The following is a 25,235-nucleotide window of genomic DNA, read 5'->3' on the forward strand; positions in this document are numbered from 1 at the left end:
TCTCTCGCTATGTCTCTCTCTGTCAAATAAATAAAATCTTAAAAAAAAAAAAAAGACATATGCAAAACTTGAAACAAAGATGAATGTGTCTAGAGGTGCCTGGGTGGTTCAGTTGGTTAAACATCTGCCTTCAGCTCAGGTCATGATCCTAGGGTCCTGGGATCGAGCTCCACATTGGGCTCCCTGCTCAGCGGAGAGCCTGCTTCTCCCTGTCCCTCTGCTGCTCCCCTGCTTGTGCTCTTTCTCTCTCTCTCAGATAAATAAATAAAATCTTTAAAAAAAAAATGAATGTGTCTATGTTATAAAGGAGAAAAAGAATTTCCCTAAAAGGTGCAATACACATTGGTACCTCAAAATAGAGGTACGACATGGACACATTGAGTACTGTAAGGGAGGAAGACTTCTTACAACCTCAAAAAGAGAAGGAAATGTTAGTGTTTTTAATTACCCAGGATCTGCAAATTAGCCAGAAACAACAATCCATATCAAAATCAAATGTTTCTGAAAAAGGTAGCATCTGCTTTGCCTTCCTTTTAAATTCACTACTCCTGTGTGTTTGGATTTGGGGCATGTCCGTCTGTCCTCTAGCCAAGCTGTGCTAAATCAAGATAAGAATACATGGATAGTTTTACTTGTTGGCCACCTGAGCTTGCTTTATGGACCCTGAACTTTGAAGTGTAGAAAATTCAAAGGCAAAGGAGGAGACAGTGGAGACTGTGTTGTTCTCTGTGACTCAGAGACCCCAAGTCACCACCCGCCACTGGTCATTTCCCAGCCGGAGTCTCTGTGAGATATCAGCACTACCAGCTTTTCTCACTCTTCCTTCCCAGCTTGGGTGGGGAAGGGGGAGGGTTAGACCTGAACTCTCTCTTTTTTTTTTAAGATTTTATTTATTTATTCGAGATGGGGAGAGAGAGCGCGCACATGCGCAACAGTGGTGGAGAAGGGCAGAAGGAGAGGGAGAAGCAGATTTCATGCTGAGCACAGAGCCCGATGGGGGATTCGATCCCAGGACTCTGGGATCATGACCTGAGTCGAAGGCAGATGCCTAACTGACTAAGCCACCCAGGCGCCCCTAGGTCTGAATTCTTATTAAATATTTTCTCAGGAAGAAAAATACCAGCAATTGAAACACCAAATATTTATCATTCTTTATTCTATTCTAAGCCACATGCCAGTTAATATAGAAGAGAGGTAAAATTCCTCCAGAATTTGGAAGTGGGATTATGATAGTAACAATCGAAGTCCTTTGTGGAAATGATCCAAGAAAATGGCCTTTGTAGATTTGGAAACGCATTTAACGAGGGTGATGTATGTAAGGACTCGAGGGTAATTTAAGTAAAAGAAACGAAGCCTAACCACTTGTATTCTGTTCTAACCAGGAAAGAAGCTGTGCTGATGGGAGGGCAGGAGAGGTGGGGGGAGGACAGCTGAGAGAGCAGGGGTTTGCCGTGTGTACACCCCTGGGCAGGAGGAGACCAGCTGCTCGAGGCAAAAATCCCACCCCCACAGACACAGTCTAGGTCTCAGGCTTCACCATGGTCTGGATGAAATAATACTGAATAATAACAGTTGTAATTAATTAGGCACCTACTGTATCCCAGGCTCGGGGTTAGGTTCTGTTTTATGTTATGTGGTATAGTCCCAGCAGAACAACTTATCTCCATTTTACGAATGAGGAAACAGACCCAGAGAGGTGAAATGACGTGCCTGAAGTTACACAGCTCATGGGGAACAGAGCTGGGCTTGAATCTGGATCTGATTGTGAATACTGCTTTTTAATTCATTGGTGGTTTTTTTTTTTTTTTAAACTGAGTGCCTACTAAGTGCCAGGAACTGTTCTAGATATTAGGGATGCAGCAGTAAACAAAACAAGCAAAACTCCCTGCACTCCGGGAGCTTATGTTCTAGTGAGTACACACCCCTAAGTAAATCACAGAGTCCGACAAAGGGCGCTGTAGCCTGGTAAGGCAGGGTGGGTACCAGAGAATGCCAGGACGAGGTTACAGGCTGAAACTGTGCGGACAAGGAGGGCCTGGCTGAGGAGGCAGCCCACTGGGGGTGTGACAGTGAGCCCCCGGGATATCTGGGAGAAGAGTAGAGTGAACAAGTGCAGATCTTTTCAGTTTCCCTTTGCTCTCCAGGACTGCCTGCATCTCTCATCCCGACTCCGGGCCCAGCAGCCACCTTTCTGATTACTAATTCTGGTCCCTGTGTGTCCTGAAACCTGGCAGAGAGCACCCTGAATGGCACAGTTACTAGACAGGTGTACTCCCTGGGATCGGATAATAAATTGGCATCTGGTCTGTGTAAGATCATTTAGGGTGAGTCAGTCTCTAAGAAGTTGATCCCTCCGGTATTCAGAACCCACAGTGGAAGAGGTCAGTCTTCCGAGGCAGGAAGGGGCCAGGCTTCGCACTCGGGCGGGCGTGGGTCCCGACCCCAGTTCCGCCGCAAGCTGCCTATGGTGCCAGTTCAGTTGTCCTCAGCTCCCAGGCCCGGGGGACATGAAGGCGACAGCACTGACAGCTCGGGATGTTGGCGAGTATGAGCAGTGATAGTGTATGTAAAGCTCTAGCCACGCTGCCTCACTTAGAAAGGGTTCAGGACGTGGTCGTTCCACCCTTGGGCCTTAGCTGTGTGGCCACTTGACGTCCCTTGGTGATATGTCTTCTGACTTTACATAAAACCGAACCCAGCATTGTATGTGCCTGCTATATTCTTGTTCCCTCTTCTGCTCGCACAGTTTTCACAAGCACTTCCATTTGTTGACGCTATTCCGCAGTTACCTGGAATGCCTGCATTGTGGTGTGCTGTCGTGTACTAGACTTGGCTCTGGAACATCCAGCTTGGGTTCTGGTTCTGCAGTGCTGTCAGCTCTGCGAACTCACGTAATCTCTCTGAAGCTCACTCTTTGTAACATGAGGGAGTAGACCATGTGATGTCCAAGTTTCCTCCTTAAACCTGCCCTTGAGATACTCCAAGGGTCATAGTCAGGTAGCCTGCAGATAGATTTGTTTCTTCTCCTTAGCAGTTTTAATGCATTAAGCTTGTGATCCCTGCCATTTACCCAGCAATTCCATTTTTGGAATTTAATTAGGAAATCACACATGTACACAAAGATGTGTACACAAAGATATACAAGGGTGCCCATCAAAATATTCCTTGTAATAGTGAAAGCCAAAAGCAGCTTCAGTATTCAGACACTGATGGCCAGGTTTCCGCGGTTTCCGTGAGCTCCTGCTGTGTGCCACGCTCTGGTCTGGTGCTTAGGATACATCTGTGAACCGAACCAGGCTCGACAGAAAAAAGCAAAGTGTGAGATACGTTAGAAGATGGGAAGTGCTATGGAAAAAGGGAAAATGAGCAGGTTGAGGGGGATCCCGTGTGTGGAGAGTATGGTTTCAAACATGGTAGCCGGGTGGGCCTCATTGAGAAGGACTTGCAGTTGGCGAAGGAGGGACTCAGCTACGCAGATGTCAGGGAGGAACACACTCCAGGCAGAAGGAACAGCCAGTGCCAGGGCCCTAAGGCGGGAACATGCCAATGGCTTTAAGGAAGAGAAGGACGCTGGGTGCTGGAGCAAGATGAATGAGGAGGAGGACAGGGAGGTCAGCAGGGGATCCGGGGCCAAATTACAAAGGGCTTTGCTGGCCTTTGTGTAGATCGGCTTTTATTCTGAGTGAAATGGGAAGTCTTTGCAGGATTTGGGCAGAGGAGTGCCATGATCCGTTTTATGTGTTAGAGGAGACAGTGTGGTTAGTTGAGAATAGGCCACAGGGAGACCAGGAGAGACAATAACGTTAGGCGGGTGTTGCACAACCAGGGAAGAGAGATGGTGACTCAGAGGAGAATCTAAAGAAAGTGGAAACAAACAGATTCCTGGCGTATTTTGAAAACGAAACCAACAGGACTTGCTGACAGATTGGACGTGGGGTGTGAGAGGCAAGAGGTGGAAGATGACTCCGGTCTTCTGTCCAAGTAACAGGAAGGAAGGGGCCCCGTTGGTGACCAGGGGAGGCCTGCGTGGGATGGGCCTGGGGGAGGAGTGCAGGAGTTGGGTTTGAGAAATGTTAAGCTGGAGAAATCTGTTGGGCATCCACGAGAAGACTAGTCCTTACTGGCTGTTAATATTTCATGTACCTCCCATCTTTAGCTGAGGAGCTGACTCTCCAGATGTACTGGTTGAAGGACGGAACAAGAAAAATTATTCAAATATTAAGTGAAATGAGTATCAGATGCTCCTATTTTGTTTTATATATAGGATATGTGTCTACACACGTGTTTGTGTAAGAAAAGGCACAGAGAGATACCAAAATATTAACAGTAGTTATATGGGATTTGACTTCTGAGTGATTTCAACTTAATTTCTTCTCCTTTTGAGAATGTGTACTTTCTAATATCTATCTCTACCAAGTAATTTGTATAAAAGGGAGAATTGTTCTGAAGAGTGAGAAGACTGACTTCTATCGATAAATCATAGTTATTTTTCCAATGATTGCCGAGTTGTTGAACCCTTGGACTTTTTACAGGTGTTTTTCCTTGTGAATAGAGGCACTATGAGCAGATCGCTTTCTTTTTTTTTTTTTTTCTTAAAGATTTTATTTATTTATTTGGCAGAGAGAGACACAGTGAGAGAGGGAACACAAGCAAGGGGAGTAGGAGAGGGAGAAGCAGGCTTCCTGCTGAGCAGAGAACCCGATGCAGGGCTCGATCCCAGGGCCCTAGGATCATGACCTGAGCCGAAGGCAGATGCTTAACGACTGAGCCACCCAGGTGCCCCAGCAGATTGCTTTCTTTTCTTATGAAGTATGTTCTCACGATCTCCCAAAATTCGAAATAATGGGGACTAAAAGATACAAAGATTTGTAGCTCTTAAATATTGCCAAATTATTCTGCAATAATAAAACTGAACCGATTTAGAATATCAGCAATGGAAAAAAAATGCCCATCAGCCTATTAGGAAAGATATCCTCCCCTCCTAGGTCAGGATTTCAATTGCACACCAAAAAATCACTTACAGCATTTCTTCATCTACCATGGGGCATAAAAAGGCCTCATGTAGGTCTTCCATACTTTGCAGGTGTAGGAATTGGCGTGGTCCATGCTGGGTACGAGAGACGCCTGGCCCATCACCTGGGAGCGCATAGCACTCCCTCTATCCTGGGAATCATAAATGGGAAAATCTCCTTCTTCCATAATGCAGTCGTCCGCGAGAACCTACGACAGTTTGTAGAAAGTCTTCTTCCAGGGAACTTGGTGGAGAAAGTAAGTACCTGGCGGAACAGTAGTTTACAAGGTACCTGGGAGCACTGGTGGCCCTGAACTCTGTCTGTGGTCATCTCAGACCTGAGTGTCATTTTGAACAGGACAAGACGTATGTTAATTAATTACTCAACCGAAATCATTTAAATGAAGTCTGTTGGAGACTGAAACAAGGTAAAAAGACTGAGAGAATCCCTCCCTGTTAGTAACCACTGGGCACATTTACATGGTGGTGGGGATCTGAGCCTGAAATGACAGTGACTCTGATTTTCTAAACCAAAAATTCAATCACAATGTAGGATGAAGGATTTCTTTCTGACTCGTGAGTTTGTTCATTTGAAGGTATTTGTCTTATGAAAGGATTCAGATTAAGTTACATTTGGCTATATATTTAACAACCACATCTATGGAAAACACAAGATTCCATGAAGTCAAATACTTTTTGGAACTTCCAGAGCTTAGAGTAATACAAGTATGAATAAATTTCACAAACAAAAATTGCACTAAAGAAGCCAGGTACAAAGAGTTCATACTAGTTTATGATTTTTATACTTAAGAAGCATTTTTTCCTCCAGTATCTTAGATTAGGGATCAAAGAAACTAGAACAAGATTCTTGTTTGCTTTAAGTGATTCATTCCTTTAACTATACCAGGGAGAGTGAACATACCAACAATTCCAACCTATTTCCACATGCACTATTCATAGACTATCCCACCAGGATCATTATCCACAGAAGAAATATTTGTTGGAGCTAGCAGAGAGCAGGGCAGGCTCCTAGAATGATTGTAGGTTGTCCAGATGGGTCCTCAGACATTTATGAAATGTCTGTTCTCTGCCAGTCGCTGCAAGTGTTGAGAACACTTTTCAAGGAGCTCCCAGTCTAGTGGGTGATTATTTCCATCTCATCTGCTGAGAGGCTGCCCACGAGAGCTGAGAAAGGCTTCTTGGCAGAAACGGTCCCTGCACTGAGTTCACCAAGTGAGGAGAGAGAGGGAATGAGTTGCAGGCGGACAGAGGTCTGGGACATGAAGCAGTCAGCTCTGCGTGAAGTAGTCACTAGTGAGCAGGAGAGGGCAAGACTAGAGGGCTTTACAGGAATCTCGCTGCCAGGACCTCCAAGAGCCCGGCCGCCCTGGTGAGAAACTCGGGCCTTGGTTTGCAGGTGCTTAGAGCCATTGAAGGGGGCTGAGCAGAGAGTGAATGATCAGATTGAGGTTTAATAGAGATCATTCTGGAAGCAGAATGGAAAGATAAATGGATTTTTTAACTGTGAAGAATTTCTAGGTAAAATTTTTATTCGTGTTTTTTATATTCTCAGTAGGATTATTTAAGGCATAAACAGGGAAGCACAAAAGTCGCAATTCACATGGTAATAAATGAAATGGTATAACATACAGACTGAGTGGGCCCCCTTATTCTTTTAAGCCATTTTAAAAGCAATCATGGCATTATCTTCCACAGGGTAATAGATTAAGAAGGACAGTCTATAACAGATTAAGAAGCATGTCTATAATTCAGAAGTTCAATTTTTTTATAACGTGCTCAGTAATTACTCCAGAAAATATTGTGATTTCAGTCTATAAGATTGGGAACACATGAAAATATGAAATCAGTAACTATTCTTTTAAACCGTTTTAGTCAAACAGAGACAAAAAAATTAGTGGTCTGCATTTTTTATTTTTTACAAAACAATCTTTTACAGATACTTGGTTTTGTTTCATTATCTCCTGACTACATTATAATGCAGTTGTTGAGAACTGAATACTGAAACTAACCTCCTCTCTTCCACTTAAGGTTACAAATAAAAATTACGTCCGATTCCTCTCTGGCTGGCAGCAAGAGAATAAACCTCATGTCCTTCTGTTTGACCAGATGCCCGTCGTACCACTGCTGTACAAGGTATATGAGGTGCTGGGGGAATGTTTGCTCTTTTTTTGGTGGAAGGAACTTGTGGCCTGCGTGTCCTTTTCGTAAGAGCTTATCCAAAGAGAAATGTTTGAAGACCAGAAATCTGCCTTAGCCACCATACGCTGAGCACCTCCTGATACCATTAAATGTGCTAGTGCATTCCACACACATAAGAGCATGGAATCTTCAGAAGAGCCCAGTGATACAGTATCATCCCTGTTTTATAGACCAAGATACTGAAGCTCAGAGAGGTTGTATAACCTGCCCCCGTGGTGACTGCATGATTCCCAGACCCGCCCTCTGAGTGACACCGTCTGCAGCACTTCCAGTACCCCTCTGGTTAGCCCTGTGACATGAGATGGGAGAGGAAAGTGTCCTGCTTAACCCCTGGCATGGTCACGGCCGTCTTCCATAATTGAGGTGATTCCTCAAACACTCCCATGTCTCCAACCCAGTGTAGATCTCAGTAAACTGAATATTTTTCTCCATCTGTAAAAGAAAAATAAAATTCACTGTGTTTGGCTTTGTGGATACAGTTTTCGGGCATGAAAACATAGAATTCCCCCAAGTGCACAGAGGTCTAGCAGCCCGAGTGGGGCTATACAAGCTAGCATTCGTCTCCACCACTGGTGTGAACTGGTCACACTTGGGTTTGTGTGATCCGCTACCAGTTTAATTTCTTCCTCTCTCTTACACCCTGACAGTTGACTGCTTTTGCATACAAAGATTACTTGTCATTTGGATATGTACACGTCGGTTTGAGAGGGGCGGAAGAGATGACAAGACGGTACAATGTCAATGTCTATGCCCCCACCATCTTGATCTTTAAAGAACACATAAACAAGCCTGCAGATGTTATCCAGGTACGTGAGAGTCGCCCTGTTGTGAGATTGCCCTCGCATTGTATCTTGGGCCTTTAGAAATAAACAGCAACATTGAACAGAGCAAGTGAGAAGGAGAAATTCGTTTTTAATTTCTTCCTTCAGAGGCACGAAATTTAAAAACGAATTTGGTTTTCATCCAATTTGGGACTGTTTTGCTCAAAAAATAATCCTTTGACAGAAAATAGGATGGTGGCAATGCCAAGAGCTGAGGGAGGAAGATAATGGGGAGTTGGTGTTTCATGGGGACATTTTCCGTTTGGGATGGTGGCGAGAGCAGTTGCACAACAATGTGAATGTATTTAATGCCACAGAATTATGCACTTGGAAATGGTTAAAATGGTCCATTTATGTTATATATATTTTGCCATAAAAAATAAAGGAAGAGGGGCACCTGACTGGCTTAGTTATAGAGCATGTGACTCCTCTATCTCGGGGTTGTAGGTTCAAGTCCCACATTGGGTACAGAGATTACTTAAAAATAAAATCTTTAGGGCGCCTGGGTGGCTCAGATGGTTAAGCGTCTGCCTTCGGCTCAGGTCATGATCCCAGGGTCCTGGGATCGAGTCCCACATCGGGCTCCCGGCTCAGCGGGGAGCCTGCTTCTCCCTCTGACCCTCTCCCCTCTCATGCTGTTTCTCTCTCGCTTGCTCTCTAAAAAATAAATAAAAATCTAAAAAAAAAAAAAGTTTAAAAATAAAATCTTTAAAAAAAAATTTGAAAAATAAGAAACAATAATCACTTTATCTCTGAAGTGATCCTGTCAGAAAATCTGTAATCTTATTCTAAAATAAATTACAAAGATAAATTTAAAAGTTAAATATAAAACAACAATAAAAAGGAATGAAAGAAAACCATAAACTAACTTGGAGAACATATAAGTGAATATCTGAGCTTAAGATAAAGAAGGGTTAAAAATCTCGGAAAATCTTGTTTTATAAGTTTTAAATTTGTATATAAATACTTAAAAATTTTAAGTTAAACAATAAGCTAAGAGAAATATTTACAACCAATCTAAAAAAGATTGTTATCTTTAATTTCTCATGAGCTTCTTCTAATCAAAGAGATCAACACAAAACTTAGCGAAAGTGATCGCTTAATGGGTATAGGGTTTTCTTTCAGGGTGATGGAAGTGTTTGGGACTAGAGAGAGGTGATTGTTACACAACACTGTGCATGTACAAAATGCCATGGAGTGATACATTTTAAAATAGCTAATTTTATGTTATGTGAATTTCACCTCAATAAAAAAAAAAATTTTTAATAAAACTTCCCAAGAAGAGTAGGTTGAGAATATGAATAAAATTCTGAGAAGAGATTTAGGTGACTGATAGTAACTTTTAAAAATTAAATCTCACTAATCAAGAAAAACCAGTTTAACATTTTCTTCTCCTCCCATCACATTGTTAAAGATTTTCAAAGTGAAGATACTCAGTTGAGAGTGGAGAGAAACAGTCGGTCTTTTGTTTTGCCAAGCTGGAGGAAGCTTCAGAAGGTTTCGGAAAAGTAGTTGGGTGGTAATGGGCCAATTGCGTTGATTCATTCAGGAAAAGAGTACTCCTGAGTACCTGAGTACCTTATGTGGGCCAAACACTGCCCCTAGTGCTGGGGACAAAGCCCTGAACAAAGTCACCTGAATTCCCTATTCCAGGGTCTGTCCTGTGTCTAGCGGGGATGACAGACAATGGGCATAACATACTCCATGGTGCCGTGTCATATGGGGAGAAGCGCTAAGGAGAAAAATAAAGCAGGAAAAGGGAATGTGGAGTTGGGAGAGCAGGTTCACATTTTTTAAGGTAGAATGACCAAGAAGGGCCTCACTAAGAGGAGGCTTGCGTAAAGACCTCGGGAAGATGAGATTACCTTTTAGGAATCTGTCCTCAGGGAAAAGGAATTCAGACCAAAATTACAGAGACATTATCGTTTGTAACCAATTTCACTGGGGGAAAAATACAAATATCCAACAGTAAGCTAATTATTGGTATATACCAAGCAGGGACTACTACATAGTCATTTAGCCGTTAAAACGGCTGTTCTAGAACACTTACTGATGGGGACAGTTTTCATAACATAATGTTAAAAAGAACATGCAGGATGCAAAATTGAGGTTCCTCACCCTGTAGCAGGTCTGAACTCTGTGGTCATCTCAGACCTGAGTTCCATAGTAGTTAATTACTCAAACAAAATCATTTAAATGAAGTCTGTAAAAGCCTGAAAATTGAAACAGATGAAGCACAGAGACTGAAGGATCTCAATACATACCAATTCCATACACACTGTAAACCCTGATCTCGATTTTGTGACGTGTGTGTATGTGCATGCATGTGCATAGGAAAAAGCCGGAAATAAATACATCTCTTGATGGTAAAATTACATATTATCCTAATATTGGGGTTTTCAAAAATCCCTATCATGAACACGTATTATTTTATTTCTTTAATGTTATTTTTGTTTTGTTTTAAGGATTTTTTTTCACATAATCTCTGCACCCAAAGTGGGGCTTAAACTTACAACCCTGAGATCCAAGAATCAGCATGCTCTACCGACTGAGCCAGCCAGGTGCCCCTATTTTTTTTAAAAAGGCACTAAGATCCCTTTGATTTACTTTCTCATAAAGGAAGCTAGAATGAGAAGTTCTATAAAATCCTTTATTTCATTCACTCAGTAAACATTTTGTTTCCTGCCTGCTGTGTGAAAATACAGAGGAGCTCTGACATCCAGAGTTAGTCTTTGTCCTCACAACTCCATCGGAGGAGAGAGGCCTGAAGGCAATTTCCATCCACTGGCATGGGTGACTCACTCAGATGTGAAAGTAGAGGAAGGGCACTTGAGGCTGGGACTAAGGGAAGGACGGCGTCTGAGGCAGAACCGGATGGGGGAAGGGGACAGTGAGGAGAGAAGGGCAGGTTTAGGAAGAAGGTAATGAATTCAGTTGTGGACGTACAGAATGCGAGCTGCCTGCAGGAAGTCTGAGGGGAGGTGTCCATCGGACAGTAGGGTGTAGGGATCCAGGTCTTAGTGAGCTGGGGAGAGAGATCTGTAGCACCTCAGTGAGTTGTGAGAGGTAGAAGTCCTCAGTGTGGCGCAATCTCCCAGCCATACATAGTAGGTGAGGTAAGGAGAGAAGGGGGCCAGGGACAAAATTCTGGACAACCGCCGGCAATTAAAAAGGGGGTGCCCTGCCCGATGGCAGCTGAGGAGCTGAGAGAATCAGGAAGAAAACATGCTGGTGGTGAAGAAAGGAAACGAACTTCTCAGTTCAAGATTAATCTATGAAGACTTCCTAAATTGCTTTTCAGTAATCGCTTCTACTCTTGAGAATGATTTATTTATTCCTCAGGGAAAATTGTAACTCAAATACATTTACAGAATTACTGGCACAGGGGTGCCCGGTGGCTCAGTTGGTTAAGTGTCCAACTCTGGATTTCGGCTCAAGTCATGATCTCAGGGTCACGAGATCGAGCCCCTCATGGGGCTCTGCGCTGGGGGTGGAGCCTGTTTAAGATTCTCTGTTGCCCTCTGCCCCTCCCCTCTCCTGTGCACACACACATGCTCGCTCTCCCTCTCTGAAAAAAAATTACTGGCACAATGGATGCTTTACCAGTTTGCTCCTATGGACAAAAGCACCACTTGTTCCGTGGAGCACTACTGAATTTGTTTTATTTGCTGAATAGTATTTTTGGCCACATGGTAATTTCTTGATTCATTCTTCCATCAGTGGGCATTTCGGGGCTTTAGGAGCTGTGTTGTCATGAACATCATGGGTATCTCAGTCTATCTGGGTTTCTCTAGGACAGCAGTTTTCAGAATGAGGTTCACAGACCCTGGGGTGGGGGTGAGAAGTCTGTGAGATCAAAACAACACGGAGACGTAATTTGTCCTTTTTCTCTGTGTTGACACTTGCACCGATGGTGTGAGAGCTGTGGTGGAAGAAACTGCCAGTGCATAAGCCCAGGACCTAACCCAGTGCATAAGCCCAGGACCTAACCCAGTGCGTAAGCCCAGGACCTAACCCAGTGCTTAAGCCCAGGACCTAACCCAGTGCATAAACCAAGTCACAACCCAGGACATAAACCCAGGCCTGGGCCCCAGACTACCAATAAGCATCTGTTTTTCTCTCCTAAGCACTCACCATAAAAACAAACAGAAACAACACTCCTTTATCACTTAACACCTTTGATGAAGCAGTAGCAGGTATTAATTTTATTAATAAATAGATTGACCCCTGAGTACACGTCTTTTGGGTATTTTTAACATTCTGTGTGACAAAATAGGAACACTGCTGTGTGCCAGAGTATAAAGATTGTTGTCTGGAGGGTAAGCATTTGTGTGATGACTTAACTCGTGAGTTTTGAACTAGCCCCCTTTTTTAATGGAACATTGTTTTTACTTGAAAGAATAACTGACAGACAGCTAGGGTTATTCAGACTTGGGTTTGTTACAGATATTTCCTAAAAACTGAACATAGTGAGCCTAGCACTTTAAGGGAAGCAACTGACAGTATGTGTTGCCAATGATAAAATTCAGGCTTCCAAGAAAATCAGAATTCTGAAAAATTTGTATCGGCCATTATGAGCTTCTCAAAACTTTCTGATGAGATTGGTTCATCTGTGTGCTTTTTTTTATATGTATAATAAAATTCATCAGCATTTGGAAGATCAGAACCAATATTTTCCAAATGACCAATGAATGCATGATTTTTAAAAATCATGCCTGAGTAGGGGCACCTGGGTGGCTCAGTCGTTAAGCATCTGCCCTCAGCTCAGGTCATGATCCCAGGGTCCTGGGATCAAGCCCCACATCGGGCTCCCTGCTTGGCGAGAAGCCTGCTTCTCCCTCTCCCACTTCCCTGCTTGTGTTCCCTTTCTCGCTGTGTCTCTCTCTGTCGAATAAATAAAATCTTAAAAAAAAAAAAAAAATGCCTGAGTAAAAGATCCATTTTAGTGCAAGGTGATCAGTGAGTTTAAACTTAACAAAGTATTAAAAGTTTCCTGAATCCAGGGACACCTAGCTGTGACTCTTGATCTCAGGGTCATGAGTTCAAGTCCCATGTTGGGCATGGAGCCTACTTTAAAAAAAAAAAAAGCATATGGGGCGCCTGGGTGGCTCAGTTGGTTAAGCAACTGCCTTCGGCTCAGGTCATGATCCCGGAGTCCCGGAATCGAGTCCCGCATCAGGCTCCCTGCTCAGCAGGGAGTCTGCTTCTCCCTCTGACCCTCCTCCCTCTCATGCTCTCTGTCTCTCATTCTCTCTCTCGCAAATAAATAAAATCTTAAAAAAAAAAAAGCATAAAGGTGTTCTGAGACCAGAAAGTTTTGAGAACTGTTGCTTCCCGGGTATATCTGGTTGCAAAATCGCTGGGTCCTGGGGTCTGCGCATCTCCAGCTTCTCTAGGTAATGTTTTCCGAAGTGATGTTACCAGTTTACATTTCCACCAGTCACGTGTGAAAGTTTCATTGCTCCACATCCTTGCCAACACCAGTTCGATTTAATTTTTCTGAGTTGACTGATTAATGGTATCTCATTGTGATTCTGCTGTGCATTTCCCTTAATCACAAGAAAGCGGATGATGGGCCTTTTGGATTTCTCCTTTTGTGACATGACTGTCAAGTGTTTTACCCATTTTTTCCCTATTGAATTGTCTGCCTTTTTGCTAATGATTTGTACCAGTTATTTATACAACTGAAATCATGCAGTGTCTGGCTTTTGTCAGCTTATGTTTGTGAGGTTCATACGTGTTGGCATGAATATACTACAGTGTATCTGTCCAGGCTGCTGCTGACAGACTTTTTGCTTTTCCCAGTTTTTAGTGATTTGACCAGTGCTGCTGTGACTATATTCTTGCATTTGGCGTCTTTTTGATGAACATATGTTCTTACTTTTAACGTATTCACTCGTGCCAACATTTTCCTTTATGATTGATTGGTTCTGTTTGTTTACTGTTTAAGACATCTTCCCCTACATCAAGATAATAAAGATAATCCCTTCACGGAGCTTCTAAAAGCTTTATAGTTTGCCTTTTATACTTAGGTATTGGCCATTTGCAAATAGTCTTGAGGGGCGCCTGGGTGGCTCAGATGGTCAAGCATCTGCCTTCAACTCAGGTCATGATCCCAGGGTCCTGGGATCGAGCCCCGCATCGGGCTCCCTGCTCCGCAGGAAGCCTGCTTCTCCCTCTCTGACTCCCCCTGCTTGTTTTCCCTCTCTCGCTGTGTCTCTCTCTGTCAAATAAATAAAATCTTAAAAAAAAAAAAAAAAGAAATAGTCTTGATAACTCACAGAGCAAATCCTCCCACTTTGTTTTTTGGATTTTAGGAGGATGGGGGAGCTTCTTCAATAGCATCTTGGCTATTCTTGGTCTTTTGTATGTTTTATATACATATTACATTCTGTCTGTCAAGTTCCCATCAAAACCAACAAACGTGTTGGGATTTTATTGGGTTTGTATTGACTCCTTAAATAAGTTTGGGAAGAACACGCATCTTGGCAAAAATTAGCCTTCCAACCTATGAGCATCATATATCTGTTTTCATTTGTTTAGGTGTTCTGTAATATGTCTCTATAAGCTTTTATAATTTTCTCTGTGAAGATCGTACTTTTTTTCCAGCTTATTTCTAGGTACCTCATATTTTTTAATGCTATTGAAAAGGGTATCTTTTTTTTTTTTTTAAAGATTTTATTTATTTGACAGAGAGAGTCACAGTGAGAGAGGGAACACAAGCAGAGGGGGTAGGAGAGGGAGAAGCAGGCTTCCTGCCAAGCAGGGAGGCCGATGTGGGGCTCGATCCCAGGACCCAGGGATCATGACCTGAGCTGAAGGCAGACGCTTAACGACTGAGCCACCCAGGCACCCGAAAAGGGTATCTTTTTTTTTTTTTTTTTTTTTTTTTTTTTTTAAAGATTTATTTATTTATTTGAGAGAGTGAGAATGAGAGAGAGTACATGAGAGGGGGGAGGGTCAGAGGGAGAAGCAGGCTCCTCGCTGAGCAGGGAGCCCGATGCGGGACTCGATCCCGGGACTCCAGGATCATGACCTGAGCTGAAGGCAGTCGTCCAACCAACTGAGCCACCCAGGCGCCCCAAAAGGGTATCTTTTTTACTGCATTTTCTGTTTGGTGGTATTAAGTAATACAATTGATTTTTTTAAAGATTTATTTATTTTTAGAAAGAGTGTGTGCTTGTGAGTTGGGGGGAGGGGCAGAGGGCGAAGGAGAGAGAGAATCACCAGCAGACTCCCAGCTGAGCACAGAACCCTATGGGCTGGATCCCACAACCCTGAGATCATGACCTGAGCCAAAACCGAGAGTCAGACGCTCAACCAACTGAGCCACCCAGGCGCCCCTACAATTGATGTTTAAACATTGACTTTGTGTCCAGAAATCTTGCTAAACTCTCTTACTGATTGAAATAACTTATCTGTACCATCTTTGGGGTTTGCTAAATACACAAACATATCATCTGAGATTAATGGCAGTTTTGCTTCTGTTTTATTTCTTTTTCTTACTTTACTGTGACCTCTGGTGTGACGGATAGAAATGTAGTGATGGAGGGGGTTCCTGGGTGGCTCAGTCAGTTGAGCATCTGACTCTTGATTTTGGCTCAGGTCATGATCTCAGGTCATGGGAACGAGCCCCATGTCAGGCTTCGCGCTCAGCTGGGAGTCTGCTGGAGATTCTCTCCCTCTCCCTCTGCTCCCCTTCCTGCTCACATGTGCGAGCATACACATGCTCCCTCTCTCTCTCTCTCTTCCCCTAAAATAAATAAATAAAATCTTAAAAAGAAAGAAATGTAGTGATCAGGGCATCCTTTTTCTTGATCTCCGTGTCCCCCATAAGTATGATGTTTGCAGAAGGCTTTTTATAGCCACCTTCATCAGGATAAGGAAGTTCCCTTCTATTCATTAATGACCTGAATGGTATTGGTTTTTATCAGATGGATTTTTCCACAGCCATTGAGATTATCCTGATTTTTCTTCTTTAATATTTTGTCTTCTAAAATGTGCTAAATACATTAATTCATTTTTTAATGTTCAACCTAATTTGAGTTCATCAGGTAAGTCCAACAAGATCATGATTTGTATTATGCTTTCAACATATTGCTGGATTCAATTTGCTAGTACTTTGTTGAGGATTTTTGCATTTGTGTCCAGAAATGAGGTTGACTTCTGGCTTTCCTTTCTCCTGATGCCCATGTGAGGCTTTGCATCATGAAGTGAGGTGGGTGCACTGTCCCTTTTTCTGTTCTCAAGAAGACTTTATGTAAGATTGGATTGTCCTCTTGAAAGTTTCATCAAAACCATCTGTAACGCCATCTGGGCCTTGAGTTTGTGTTTAAGGAAAGATCTCTGACTGCCACCAGTTCACCTTCTTTAACGGTTACACAACTATTTAAGCTTTCTATTTTTTCAGATACTGCTATAGTTTTCTAGAAATTTGTCTATCTCATCTTAATTTTCAAATTTAAATAAATTTTTCTTTTAACTTTTACACGTAGGTGGTGATTCCTCCTTGTCATCCTTGATAATGGTTACTTGTGCTTTCTCGTTTGCATGATAGATTTTTCCAGTGGTTTGTCAATTTTATTAGCTCTCCCAGAGAGCCAGCTTTGGCTCTGTTAATTCTTTCTTCTCCTTTTTCTGTGTTTGTTTTGCTTCATGGATCTCTATTTTTATCTTTATTATTTCTTTACCCCTTCAAATTTTTTGCTGTTTCTTTTTAACTTGATATGGGCATCTAGGTCATTAATTTTTCTGTTTTATTCATTGTAACATTACCCTCCAAGTATGGCTTTATCTGTACCCAAGGGTTTATAAATAGTACTATCATGAGTCATTCAAATTCATGGGGCATCTGGGTGGTACAGTTGGTTAAGTGTTCTACTCTTGTTTTGGGGTCAGGTCATGATCTCATGGTCGTGGGATGGAGCCCCAAGTCAGGCTCCATGCTCAGCGGGGAGTCTGCTTGAGATTCTCTCTCCCTCCCTTTCTGCCCCTCCCACTCATTCAGTCTCTCTCTCTCTAACAAATAAATAAATCTTTAAAAAAAATTCAGAGTATTTTCTTAATATCTGATAGGCTCTTCTGACATAAGCAGGTGATTCAAGTATGTTCCTTAACATGTAGGGATTTTCTTGTTTACATTTTATATGGATTTCTAGATTGTAGTCAGACAACCTACTTTATATATAATTTCAATCCTCCAAAATGCACAAAAACTAATAATAACAAAGTGGCCATCATACAGTTTTGTAGTCTGCCTTTTATACTTACTAACTATGGAGTTTATTTTTAATTGTTCAGTTTGCTGTCCATCTTATTTTTTCTTTTTTAAAGATTTTATTTATTTATTTGACAGAGACATAGCGAGAGAGGGAACACAAGCAGGGGGAGTGGGAGAGGGAGGAGCAGTCTTCCCGCTGAGCAGGGTGCCCAATGGAGAGCTCAATCCCAGGATCCTGGGATCATGACCTGAGCCGAAGGCAGATGCCCAACGACTGAGCCACCCAGGCGCCCCCAAACCGACTTTTTAAATCTGCCAGCATGTAACCGTATACAAAAATTCTTCAGTGGAAAAGACACTTGATTTTCCTTTGACATGAGATAGCTCCACCATTGCTTTCAGCCCTGCACTGTTGAAATAGATCACTAATGTTTATTTGCTCAAACAGATCTGTCTTATTTGTTGTATTACTTTAGCCTGGGTAAGCCAGATATTTTTTTCCAGTTTTTTTTTTTTAATGACTTTTTTCCTTGAGTATAGTTTACATACAGCGTGACAGTAGTTTCAGGTATACAAGATAGTGATTTGGCTTCTCTGTATGCTGTGCTCACCACGAGTGTGGCTACCATCTGTCACCATACACCGCTGTTACAGTATCATGGGTCAGCCACGTTGTTTTTTTAAGCTTTAAGTAAAGCCCACTTGCAGTGAGAAAAGGGCATAAAACTCAGCTGTTCCTTGGTTTTTCTGCAGGCCCGAGGTATGAAGAAACGGGTCATTGACGACTTCCTCACCCAAAACAAGTATCTACTGGCAGCCAGGCTCACCAGCCAGAAGTTCTTCCATGAGCTCTGCCCCGTAAAGCGGTCTCACCGACAGAGGAAGTAAGGACTCCAGGCTTTGCCTCTGCTTGTCGTTGCAAGAGAGGGGCCACATCGCATTTCTCTACCGGGCAATTAAACATCGACCTGTGACATCAGAACTTATTCTTTATGTTAGTAGTGGGGTGTATTAATCCAGGGTGTCAGCCTGGCCTGGGGTCAGAGAAGATCTCCCTAATTCATAACCCTTTAGCTGAGGCCAGAAGGATGAGTAGACTTTAGCCAGCTGTCAAGGAGAGGCTGGGTCACTTTATTTATTTATGTATGTATGTATGTATGTATGTATTTAGATTTTATTTATTTGTCAGAAAGAGAAAGAGAGAGCACAAGCAGAGGGGAGCGGCAGGCAGAGGGAGAGGGAGAGGGAGAAGCAGGTTCCCCGCTGAGCAGGGAGCCTGATGTGAGGCTCGATCCCAGGACCCTGGGATCATGACCTGAGCCGAAGGCAGACGCCTAACCAACTGAGCCACCCAGGCATCCGGAGGCTGGGTCATTTTAAAGAAGCCTGGATGAGCAAGTCACTGCTCCTACTAGGGGCCGCATGCAGGGCCAGCCTTCAGAGGCCTGGGGTGGGGAGCTGGGAAAACACTAACCCTAGGGAAGTGTAGGACACTGAAGAAATGTTCAGAGAATTAGCTGGGAATGGGAAGGCTGAAGCATACTTATTCATACAGAGTATCTTAAAAAGTCGAAATACAAGGGAAATATTTATTAGACACCTTTCAGATTAATGAGTCAGTGGCTTTAAATGTAGGGCTGTTGTGCAATGTGTCTAGATATGGAAAGGAGGAAAACATACTTGTCATCTTATTTGAAAATACAACTACAGTATTGTTTAAAGTGAGAAAACTTCCCTATGTTTCCAGTTTTTCTGATTCCTTTATAAGACTAAGAGAGAAGAAGACTTGAATTCGATATAAAGAAGACTATCATGGACTCCAGGGATTGTTGTGTGCATGGCCTTCAGAAACTATCCCAGATCCACACACCTCTCACCTTTTTTACCACCACCAGCTCTGGAGACCCCGGTGCTAGCCTTCTAACCAGGCTCAGCTTCCGTTCCATTCCCCTCTTGTGCCTTCTCCACACAGCAGCCAGTGATCTTCCTGGAACTGTGTGCTGGGTCCAGTCTCTCTCCATCCAGGGGTTCTTTGCGCTCGCAGTTCTCTCTGCCTGGAACCCTGACCCCTTTCCCCATACGGCACACCCCATTCGGGTCTTTGCTCACCTCCAAGAGGTGACGTGTCCCTGTGCAATCTAATGGCCCGAAGCAGATTTGACCAGCCCTGCCTGTGGTGGAGGCACCAGAATAGCTGGCTTCTGAAAGGATTCAGAGGCCACTGCCTTAAAAGAAATTCCTAAGTATGGTAACATTTGGTTTGGGGAAGATCTCACCCATCTCACCCAGAAGCAAGTCACTGATGACGTTAGAGACGTTAGAGACTTCTAACATACAGCTTCTATTAGTAAACTATATTCACTTCTGTAAAACACACATGCCTCTTCTTCACCTTCTCTTGTTCTAGCCTCAGCCTCGGAGATGGATTATAAAGTCCTCTTTTGTCGTTATGCAGGTACTGTGTGGTTTTACTGACCCCCGAGGCTACCAAGTTGAGTAAACCCTTTGAGGCTTTCCTGTCCTTTGCCCTGGCAAACACACAAGACACAGTGAGATTCGTGCACGTCTACAGCAATCGACAGCAAGAGTTTGCCAACACCTTACTACCAGACATTGATACGTTTCAAGGAAAATCAGCGGTGAGTCATGAATTCTCTTCTTATTCTAAGCTCTTGACATGCTCGTGGCACCTGAACTCTGTTTCTCCCTTCTTTGGGAGTTTTGAATACAGATTCCAGGAAATCCAGAAATCTCTGAGCCTGTTTTGAAAGCCTACTCTTGAAATAGTCTTTTATCCTAGTGATTTCACCTCCTAGATTTTCAGTCTTAGACCTTCACAGAAAGCATCTTTCCTGTGAGTAAAGGTTCAGGAGCATCAGTTCTTCTCACCATTTTTTTCCCCATGGCGGGTGTAATCTTAGAGTGCCTAGTTCGGAAGGGATGCCTGGGTGACTCAGTCAGTTAAGCGTCTGACTCTTGATCTCAGCTCAGATCTTGATTTCAGGGTCATGAGTTCAAGCCCCACATTGGGCTCCAGGCTGGGTGTGGAGCCTACTTAAAAAAAAAAAAAATAGAGTACGTAGTTTGTAAAATCTTCCTTAGGCTACCAGTAAAATCTCCCTCCTTTACTTCTGCCCTCTTTCATTTCATTTTAATTGATCTCTCCTTCCCTTCCCCTCCTTTGTCATCGCTCTACAGAAGCATTCAATTCTTCCCTGTCTTTGTCATCGTTTTGGTCATCATGGAAACTCTCTCTAAAAAACTGAAGTTCCTTATTATAATATTAAGTCAGAGGTTATAGGAAAAAGTCTACTCAGAAGAAAGAGCTTTAACTTCTAGCAGAAGCTTTGGAAAGTCACCATAAACATGGTTTCCTTTGTCAGAAGAAACTAAGATCTCTTGCACGTATTTTATACCCATCCATATTCGTGTTTGAGCTTACTGCTGACTTCACTGGATCCTTTTTCCATCCTCCCTGAAAAAAAAACAAGCAAACTTGAAGACTTCTAATGGTTTCTTCTTTTCCCCCAGGTGTCTATCTTGGAAAGGCGCACCACGGGAGGAAGGGTGGTGTATAAAACCCTGGAGGCTCCCTGGACAGGGAGTGAGAGTGATAAATTCACGCTTTTGGGCTATCTTGACCAGCTGCGCAGAGACCCCGCTCTGCTGTCCTCAGAAGCTGTGCTCCCGGACCTGACAGATGAACTTGCCCCTGTAAGAACGTGGCCCGGGAGAGGGGGCGCCGGGCAGGGCTGGTGAGCCCCCAGAGCCCAAGCAGAGGCCGGCAGCACGCTGTGCTGGGCAAGGACTTCACCCAGGCTCGGGGGCTCAGTCCTGACCATCACACATTTTCTCCCTCCATAGATCTTTCTCCTCCGGTGGTTCTACTCTGCTTCTGACTACATCTCAGACTGCTGGGACAGCATATTTCACAACAACTGGTAGGAGTATTGCTACAGTGAATTTCTTTTTCTCCACTGATAGTAGAACCACTTTTTTCTCTTGAAAAGAATCTTTCTTTGATTTCAGTGTATACTCAGTACAGGCAAGTGGAAGAATGTTTACACATCTTCAACAACTGTTCCCTTTTTCTTTTTCTTTTTTTTAAAGATTTTATTTATTTATTTGACAGATAGCGAGAGAGGGAACACAAGCAGGGGGAGTGGGAGAGGGAGAAGCAGGCTCCCCCCTGAGCAGGCAGCCTGATGTGGGGCTCAGTCCCAGGACCCTGGGATCGTGAGCTGAGCCGAAGGCAGACGCTTAACTGACTGAGCCACCCAGGCATCCCCCCTTGTTCTTTCAGTAACTTCACTTTTTACATATTTGCTGATTGCCCCTTAACCACTGGGCCTGTCCTCTTCATCAGGGCACCCCTGGCACCCAGTCCGGGGCCCGACACACGTGGAGGCCAGTGTAGAGCTGTACAAGCCAGTCAGTGAGTTAAGCAGAGAAGGGAGGGCCCTCCCACTCCCACCCCCAATAATACCGTGAGCTCCTGAAGGGTAGAACCACATCTCATTTGTGTTTGTGATTCCTGGCACCCAGCACAGCTCCTGAAAACTGACAGGCCTTTGAGTAGTGTTTGTGGGGAAACAAAATGTTACAGCACCAGTCCTAGAGGACGTTGTGCAAGGTCACTGTCTTCTTCCTCCTCCGACCTCTGTGCCACGTCTGAATTATTCTAGCCAGAAAAAAAAAATCAAAATAAAGGAAATAATTCCACAGACTTTCTACCCTCGACGTCAGAATATTCCTCCACATTGACAGCATAAATCCTGTTATTTCCTTCTGCAGAACTTATTAAGCACAGCCTATTCTATGGAGACAAAATAATCAAACTTGTAGAAAAAGCAACCTGAATTAAAACGGTGAGGGAAAATCTCTGCTTTCCCTCAAAAAAAAAAAAAAACTTTATTTGTATGAAACTAGAATGTGTTTATTGATATGAAAGCCTTTTGGTTTGGAGTTCTTTTGGTTTTGTCTGAGCCAAGGAAAAGAAACCCAATATCATTAACGGACATAATCTCAGCAACCCATCTAGAGCTGACCAGAGTTTGTTAACTTCGTTTCAGGCGGGAAATGATGCCCCTTCTGTCCCTGGTCTTCTCTGCCCTCTTTATCCTCTTTGGCACCGTCATCGTTCAGGCTTTCAGGTAAATGCCTCCGTGGCTTCTCAGCGTGATTTCTCAAGGGTGAGCCCCAAACCTCGGGTTGTGGTACTGTTTCTTTTCTAAAACTCCTTGTTTCCTACTTTAGTGACTCAAACGATGAGCGAGAGTCTAACCCTCCAGATAAAGAGGAAGCTCATGAGAAGGCCGGGAAGACTGAGCCAACCTTCACCAAAGAAAACAGCAGGTTTCTCTAACAAGACACCAAACCCACCCGACCCCCACCCCCGGGCAGGAGAGCCACAGGCCCTGTAGTCTGATAGCGCGGTGTTCGAGGACCTAGCATATATAAGCACTCTGGGTCACTTCCTTGTGTGTGAGATGAGGATTTAGGGAAAAGTCAGCTGCTGGTTAGTGTTTACTGAAACCCCGTAGGCCTTTAGACACAGGACCTACTTACATTCTACTCAGTACCTTCAGGCTCTCAGTCTTAAATGTAATAATGCGGGCAGGAAGCAAAGCATGTCAGAGTTGCTAGACGAGCCAGAAGCAGAGAAGGGTGCGTCACCGTGACTATGCCGACCACCTTCATCCTGTCCTAAAGCCGCTTCTACGCCAGCTGTGAACGGCAGCATCTGAAAGGCCCTTTGCAGGCCCGGGACCACCAAGTGGGGACTATCCCCATCCTGCCGATGTGTCAGGCTCCAGAATATTAAATAACATACCTAGTCTGGTTGGAATGCAGCATTTTCTTCCTCTTGTTTCTTTTCAAAGTAATGACATTCTCCTGCCTGATAACATCTTAATTCCTCACTATTTCTCCACAGCAAGATTCCTAAAAAAGGCTTTGTGGAGGTAACGGAGCTCACAGATGTAACGTACACCAGTAACCTGGTCCGCCTGAGGCCAGGCCACATGAACGTGGTCCTCATCCTGTCAAATTCCACCAAGACCAGCCTACTACAGAAATTCGCTTTGGAGGTCTACACATTCACTGGGTAAGCTCGTGTGGGAGAGAGGGAGAGGCAGGGAGAGGAGGGGACCAGAGGAGAATTTCATCCCTTCCTCTTTCGCTGTGAGGGCCTTTATGCACGCAGCAAGATGTTGGCTGTGACCTTTCGAGCCCAGAAATCTAAGCCGTCATGAGGGCACCTTTCTCTCCTCGACTTCATGTCCCGATGCTTCTGAACAGAAGAGTTTGACCTCACTCAGTCTTCTGCCCTGAGCCTTTTGGGGAACTCTGTCCTCTAGCTGTCGTGTGTTTTCCTGAAGCCAGACGCTGAGAGTGCTTAAGGGGCACCTGGCAAGGGGCCGGGAGGGAATGGGCCAGCGGACTGTTAGAGCTGTTGCAGAAGCCCTCACATCCCCCAGGAATCCTCCATTCTTTCCATATTCGGGCCCCATCCAACACAAAGCCACCTCCTATTACATGAGATCTGACGGAGGTATTCACGTTCCCTGCAATTCAGTGTGTCAGGCAGTTCCGTAAATCTTCACTGTGTCCTTCCACCAGGAGCAGCTGCCTGCACTTCTCCTTCCTGAGTCTAGATAAACACAGAGAATGGCTGGAATACTTGCTAGAATTTGCTCAGGATGCAGCCCCGATCCCAAACCAATACGACAAGCATTTCATGGAGCGTGACTACACAGGTTACGTGCTGGCCCTGAACGGTCACAAGAAGTACTTCTGCCTCTTCAAGCCCCAGAAAGCAGTGGAAGAGGAGGAGGCCGTGGGGTCCTGCGGTGATCTTGACTCTTCCCTCCATCTGGGCGAAACTCGAGGGAAATCTTCCTGTGGCCTTGGACCCAGGCCCATCAAAGGGAAATTGAGCAAGTTGTCCTTATGGATGGAGCGCCTGCTCGAAGGCTCCTTACAGAGGTTTTATATCCCGTCGTGGCCTGAACTAGACTGAGGGAGCTCGAGAGAGACTTTAACTCTTCAGGCTTTTTAATAGGCCCCTGGGAACAGGTCTTTTCAGGACTCGACCTATCACCACGGACAGAGAATAGATTCTAGATTATTCTTCCGGAACAATGGCTAGAAGAATCTTTCCTTTGTCCTGTCCTACCTAACCTAGAAGTGAAAAACACCTCAAGTTGAATTCCTTAGATCAAAATATTTTGCTTTGGGTTCTTTTTCCCCTCGTTTGAATGCCGCACTATTTAAAGGAGACTGCTCATCCCCTCTTCCTTTGTCATCCCTGTCCTGTGCTCCCACCGCCCTCCCCTGTCCTGTCTCTGCGCTGTGGGAGAGACACAGGGCTGTGGCTGGCAGCAGGCCCTGGAGTGCTGGCCGGGCCCCCGCCCCCGCCGTGCTTCCACGCCCAGTGCATGCTGTATCCGTGGGACGACAGCCCACAGCAGCTTCTAGGCCCTGCATCCTGAAAGAGGCCTGGTTCCAAGCAGTCTCACATTTGATAGTTTTTTCTGGTAGTCAGTGGCTAAAAGTGTATTTGGGGGGTATCCCCCTGCAGCAGTTGGTCAGCCACGGTTTTACAAGGCTAGGGATAAGTGGGGGTCCTGCATGTGAGTTTGGTTTGAAGGGGGAGCTGGGCAGTGACGTACGTGACCCCTTGAGGCGTCCCATCAGCCACCTCCCCCAGCGCTAAGCGTGGCCAGGGAGGGATCTGCACGGCAAGAAGTACTGTAATGACTGAGCCATTTATGTGTCTGTTTTCACATGCCTTTCTGCCTCTGTCAATTTTAGGGTATGAATCTTAGGAGCCATAATTTGTAATCTTGTTCTCTGGACGTAGAGATAAGCTGCTATAAACCAGTAGATGTTAAACTGAAGACACCTCCCTTAATCCCCTGCCTGACAGGCGTCAGGCTTGAGGAACCTCTTCACTCTGGTG

At 44.2% G+C, this 25,235-nt stretch overlaps 1 protein-coding gene across 1 annotated transcript in view; it reads left to right on the forward strand.

Annotated features, from left to right (window-relative positions):
• Positions 1 to 24,339, forward strand: part of DNAJC16 (DnaJ heat shock protein family (Hsp40) member C16) — a 34,755-nt gene extending 10,416 nt beyond the window's left edge. Inside the window, exons 4-14 of the mRNA XM_021683465.1 lie at positions 5,084 to 5,268; positions 7,061 to 7,165; positions 7,879 to 8,037; positions 18,026 to 18,156; positions 19,728 to 19,911; positions 20,804 to 20,986; positions 21,137 to 21,213; positions 22,345 to 22,425; positions 22,529 to 22,627; positions 23,208 to 23,378; positions 23,894 to 24,339. Coding sequence (XP_021539140.1) covers positions 5,084 to 5,268; positions 7,061 to 7,165; positions 7,879 to 8,037; positions 18,026 to 18,156; positions 19,728 to 19,911; positions 20,804 to 20,986; positions 21,137 to 21,213; positions 22,345 to 22,425; positions 22,529 to 22,627; positions 23,208 to 23,378; positions 23,894 to 24,293 — 1,775 coding nt within the window. The 3' untranslated portion in view covers positions 24,294 to 24,339. The remainder of the gene's footprint in view (positions 1 to 5,083; positions 5,269 to 7,060; positions 7,166 to 7,878; positions 8,038 to 18,025; positions 18,157 to 19,727; positions 19,912 to 20,803; positions 20,987 to 21,136; positions 21,214 to 22,344; positions 22,426 to 22,528; positions 22,628 to 23,207; positions 23,379 to 23,893) is intronic.
• The last annotated feature ends 896 nt before the right edge of the window (positions 24,340 to 25,235 follow it).

Source organism: Neomonachus schauinslandi, chromosome 4 (assembly GCF_002201575.2).
Source record: "Neomonachus schauinslandi chromosome 4, ASM220157v2, whole genome shotgun sequence".
NCBI lineage: Eukaryota > Metazoa > Chordata > Mammalia > Carnivora > Phocidae > Neomonachus > Neomonachus schauinslandi.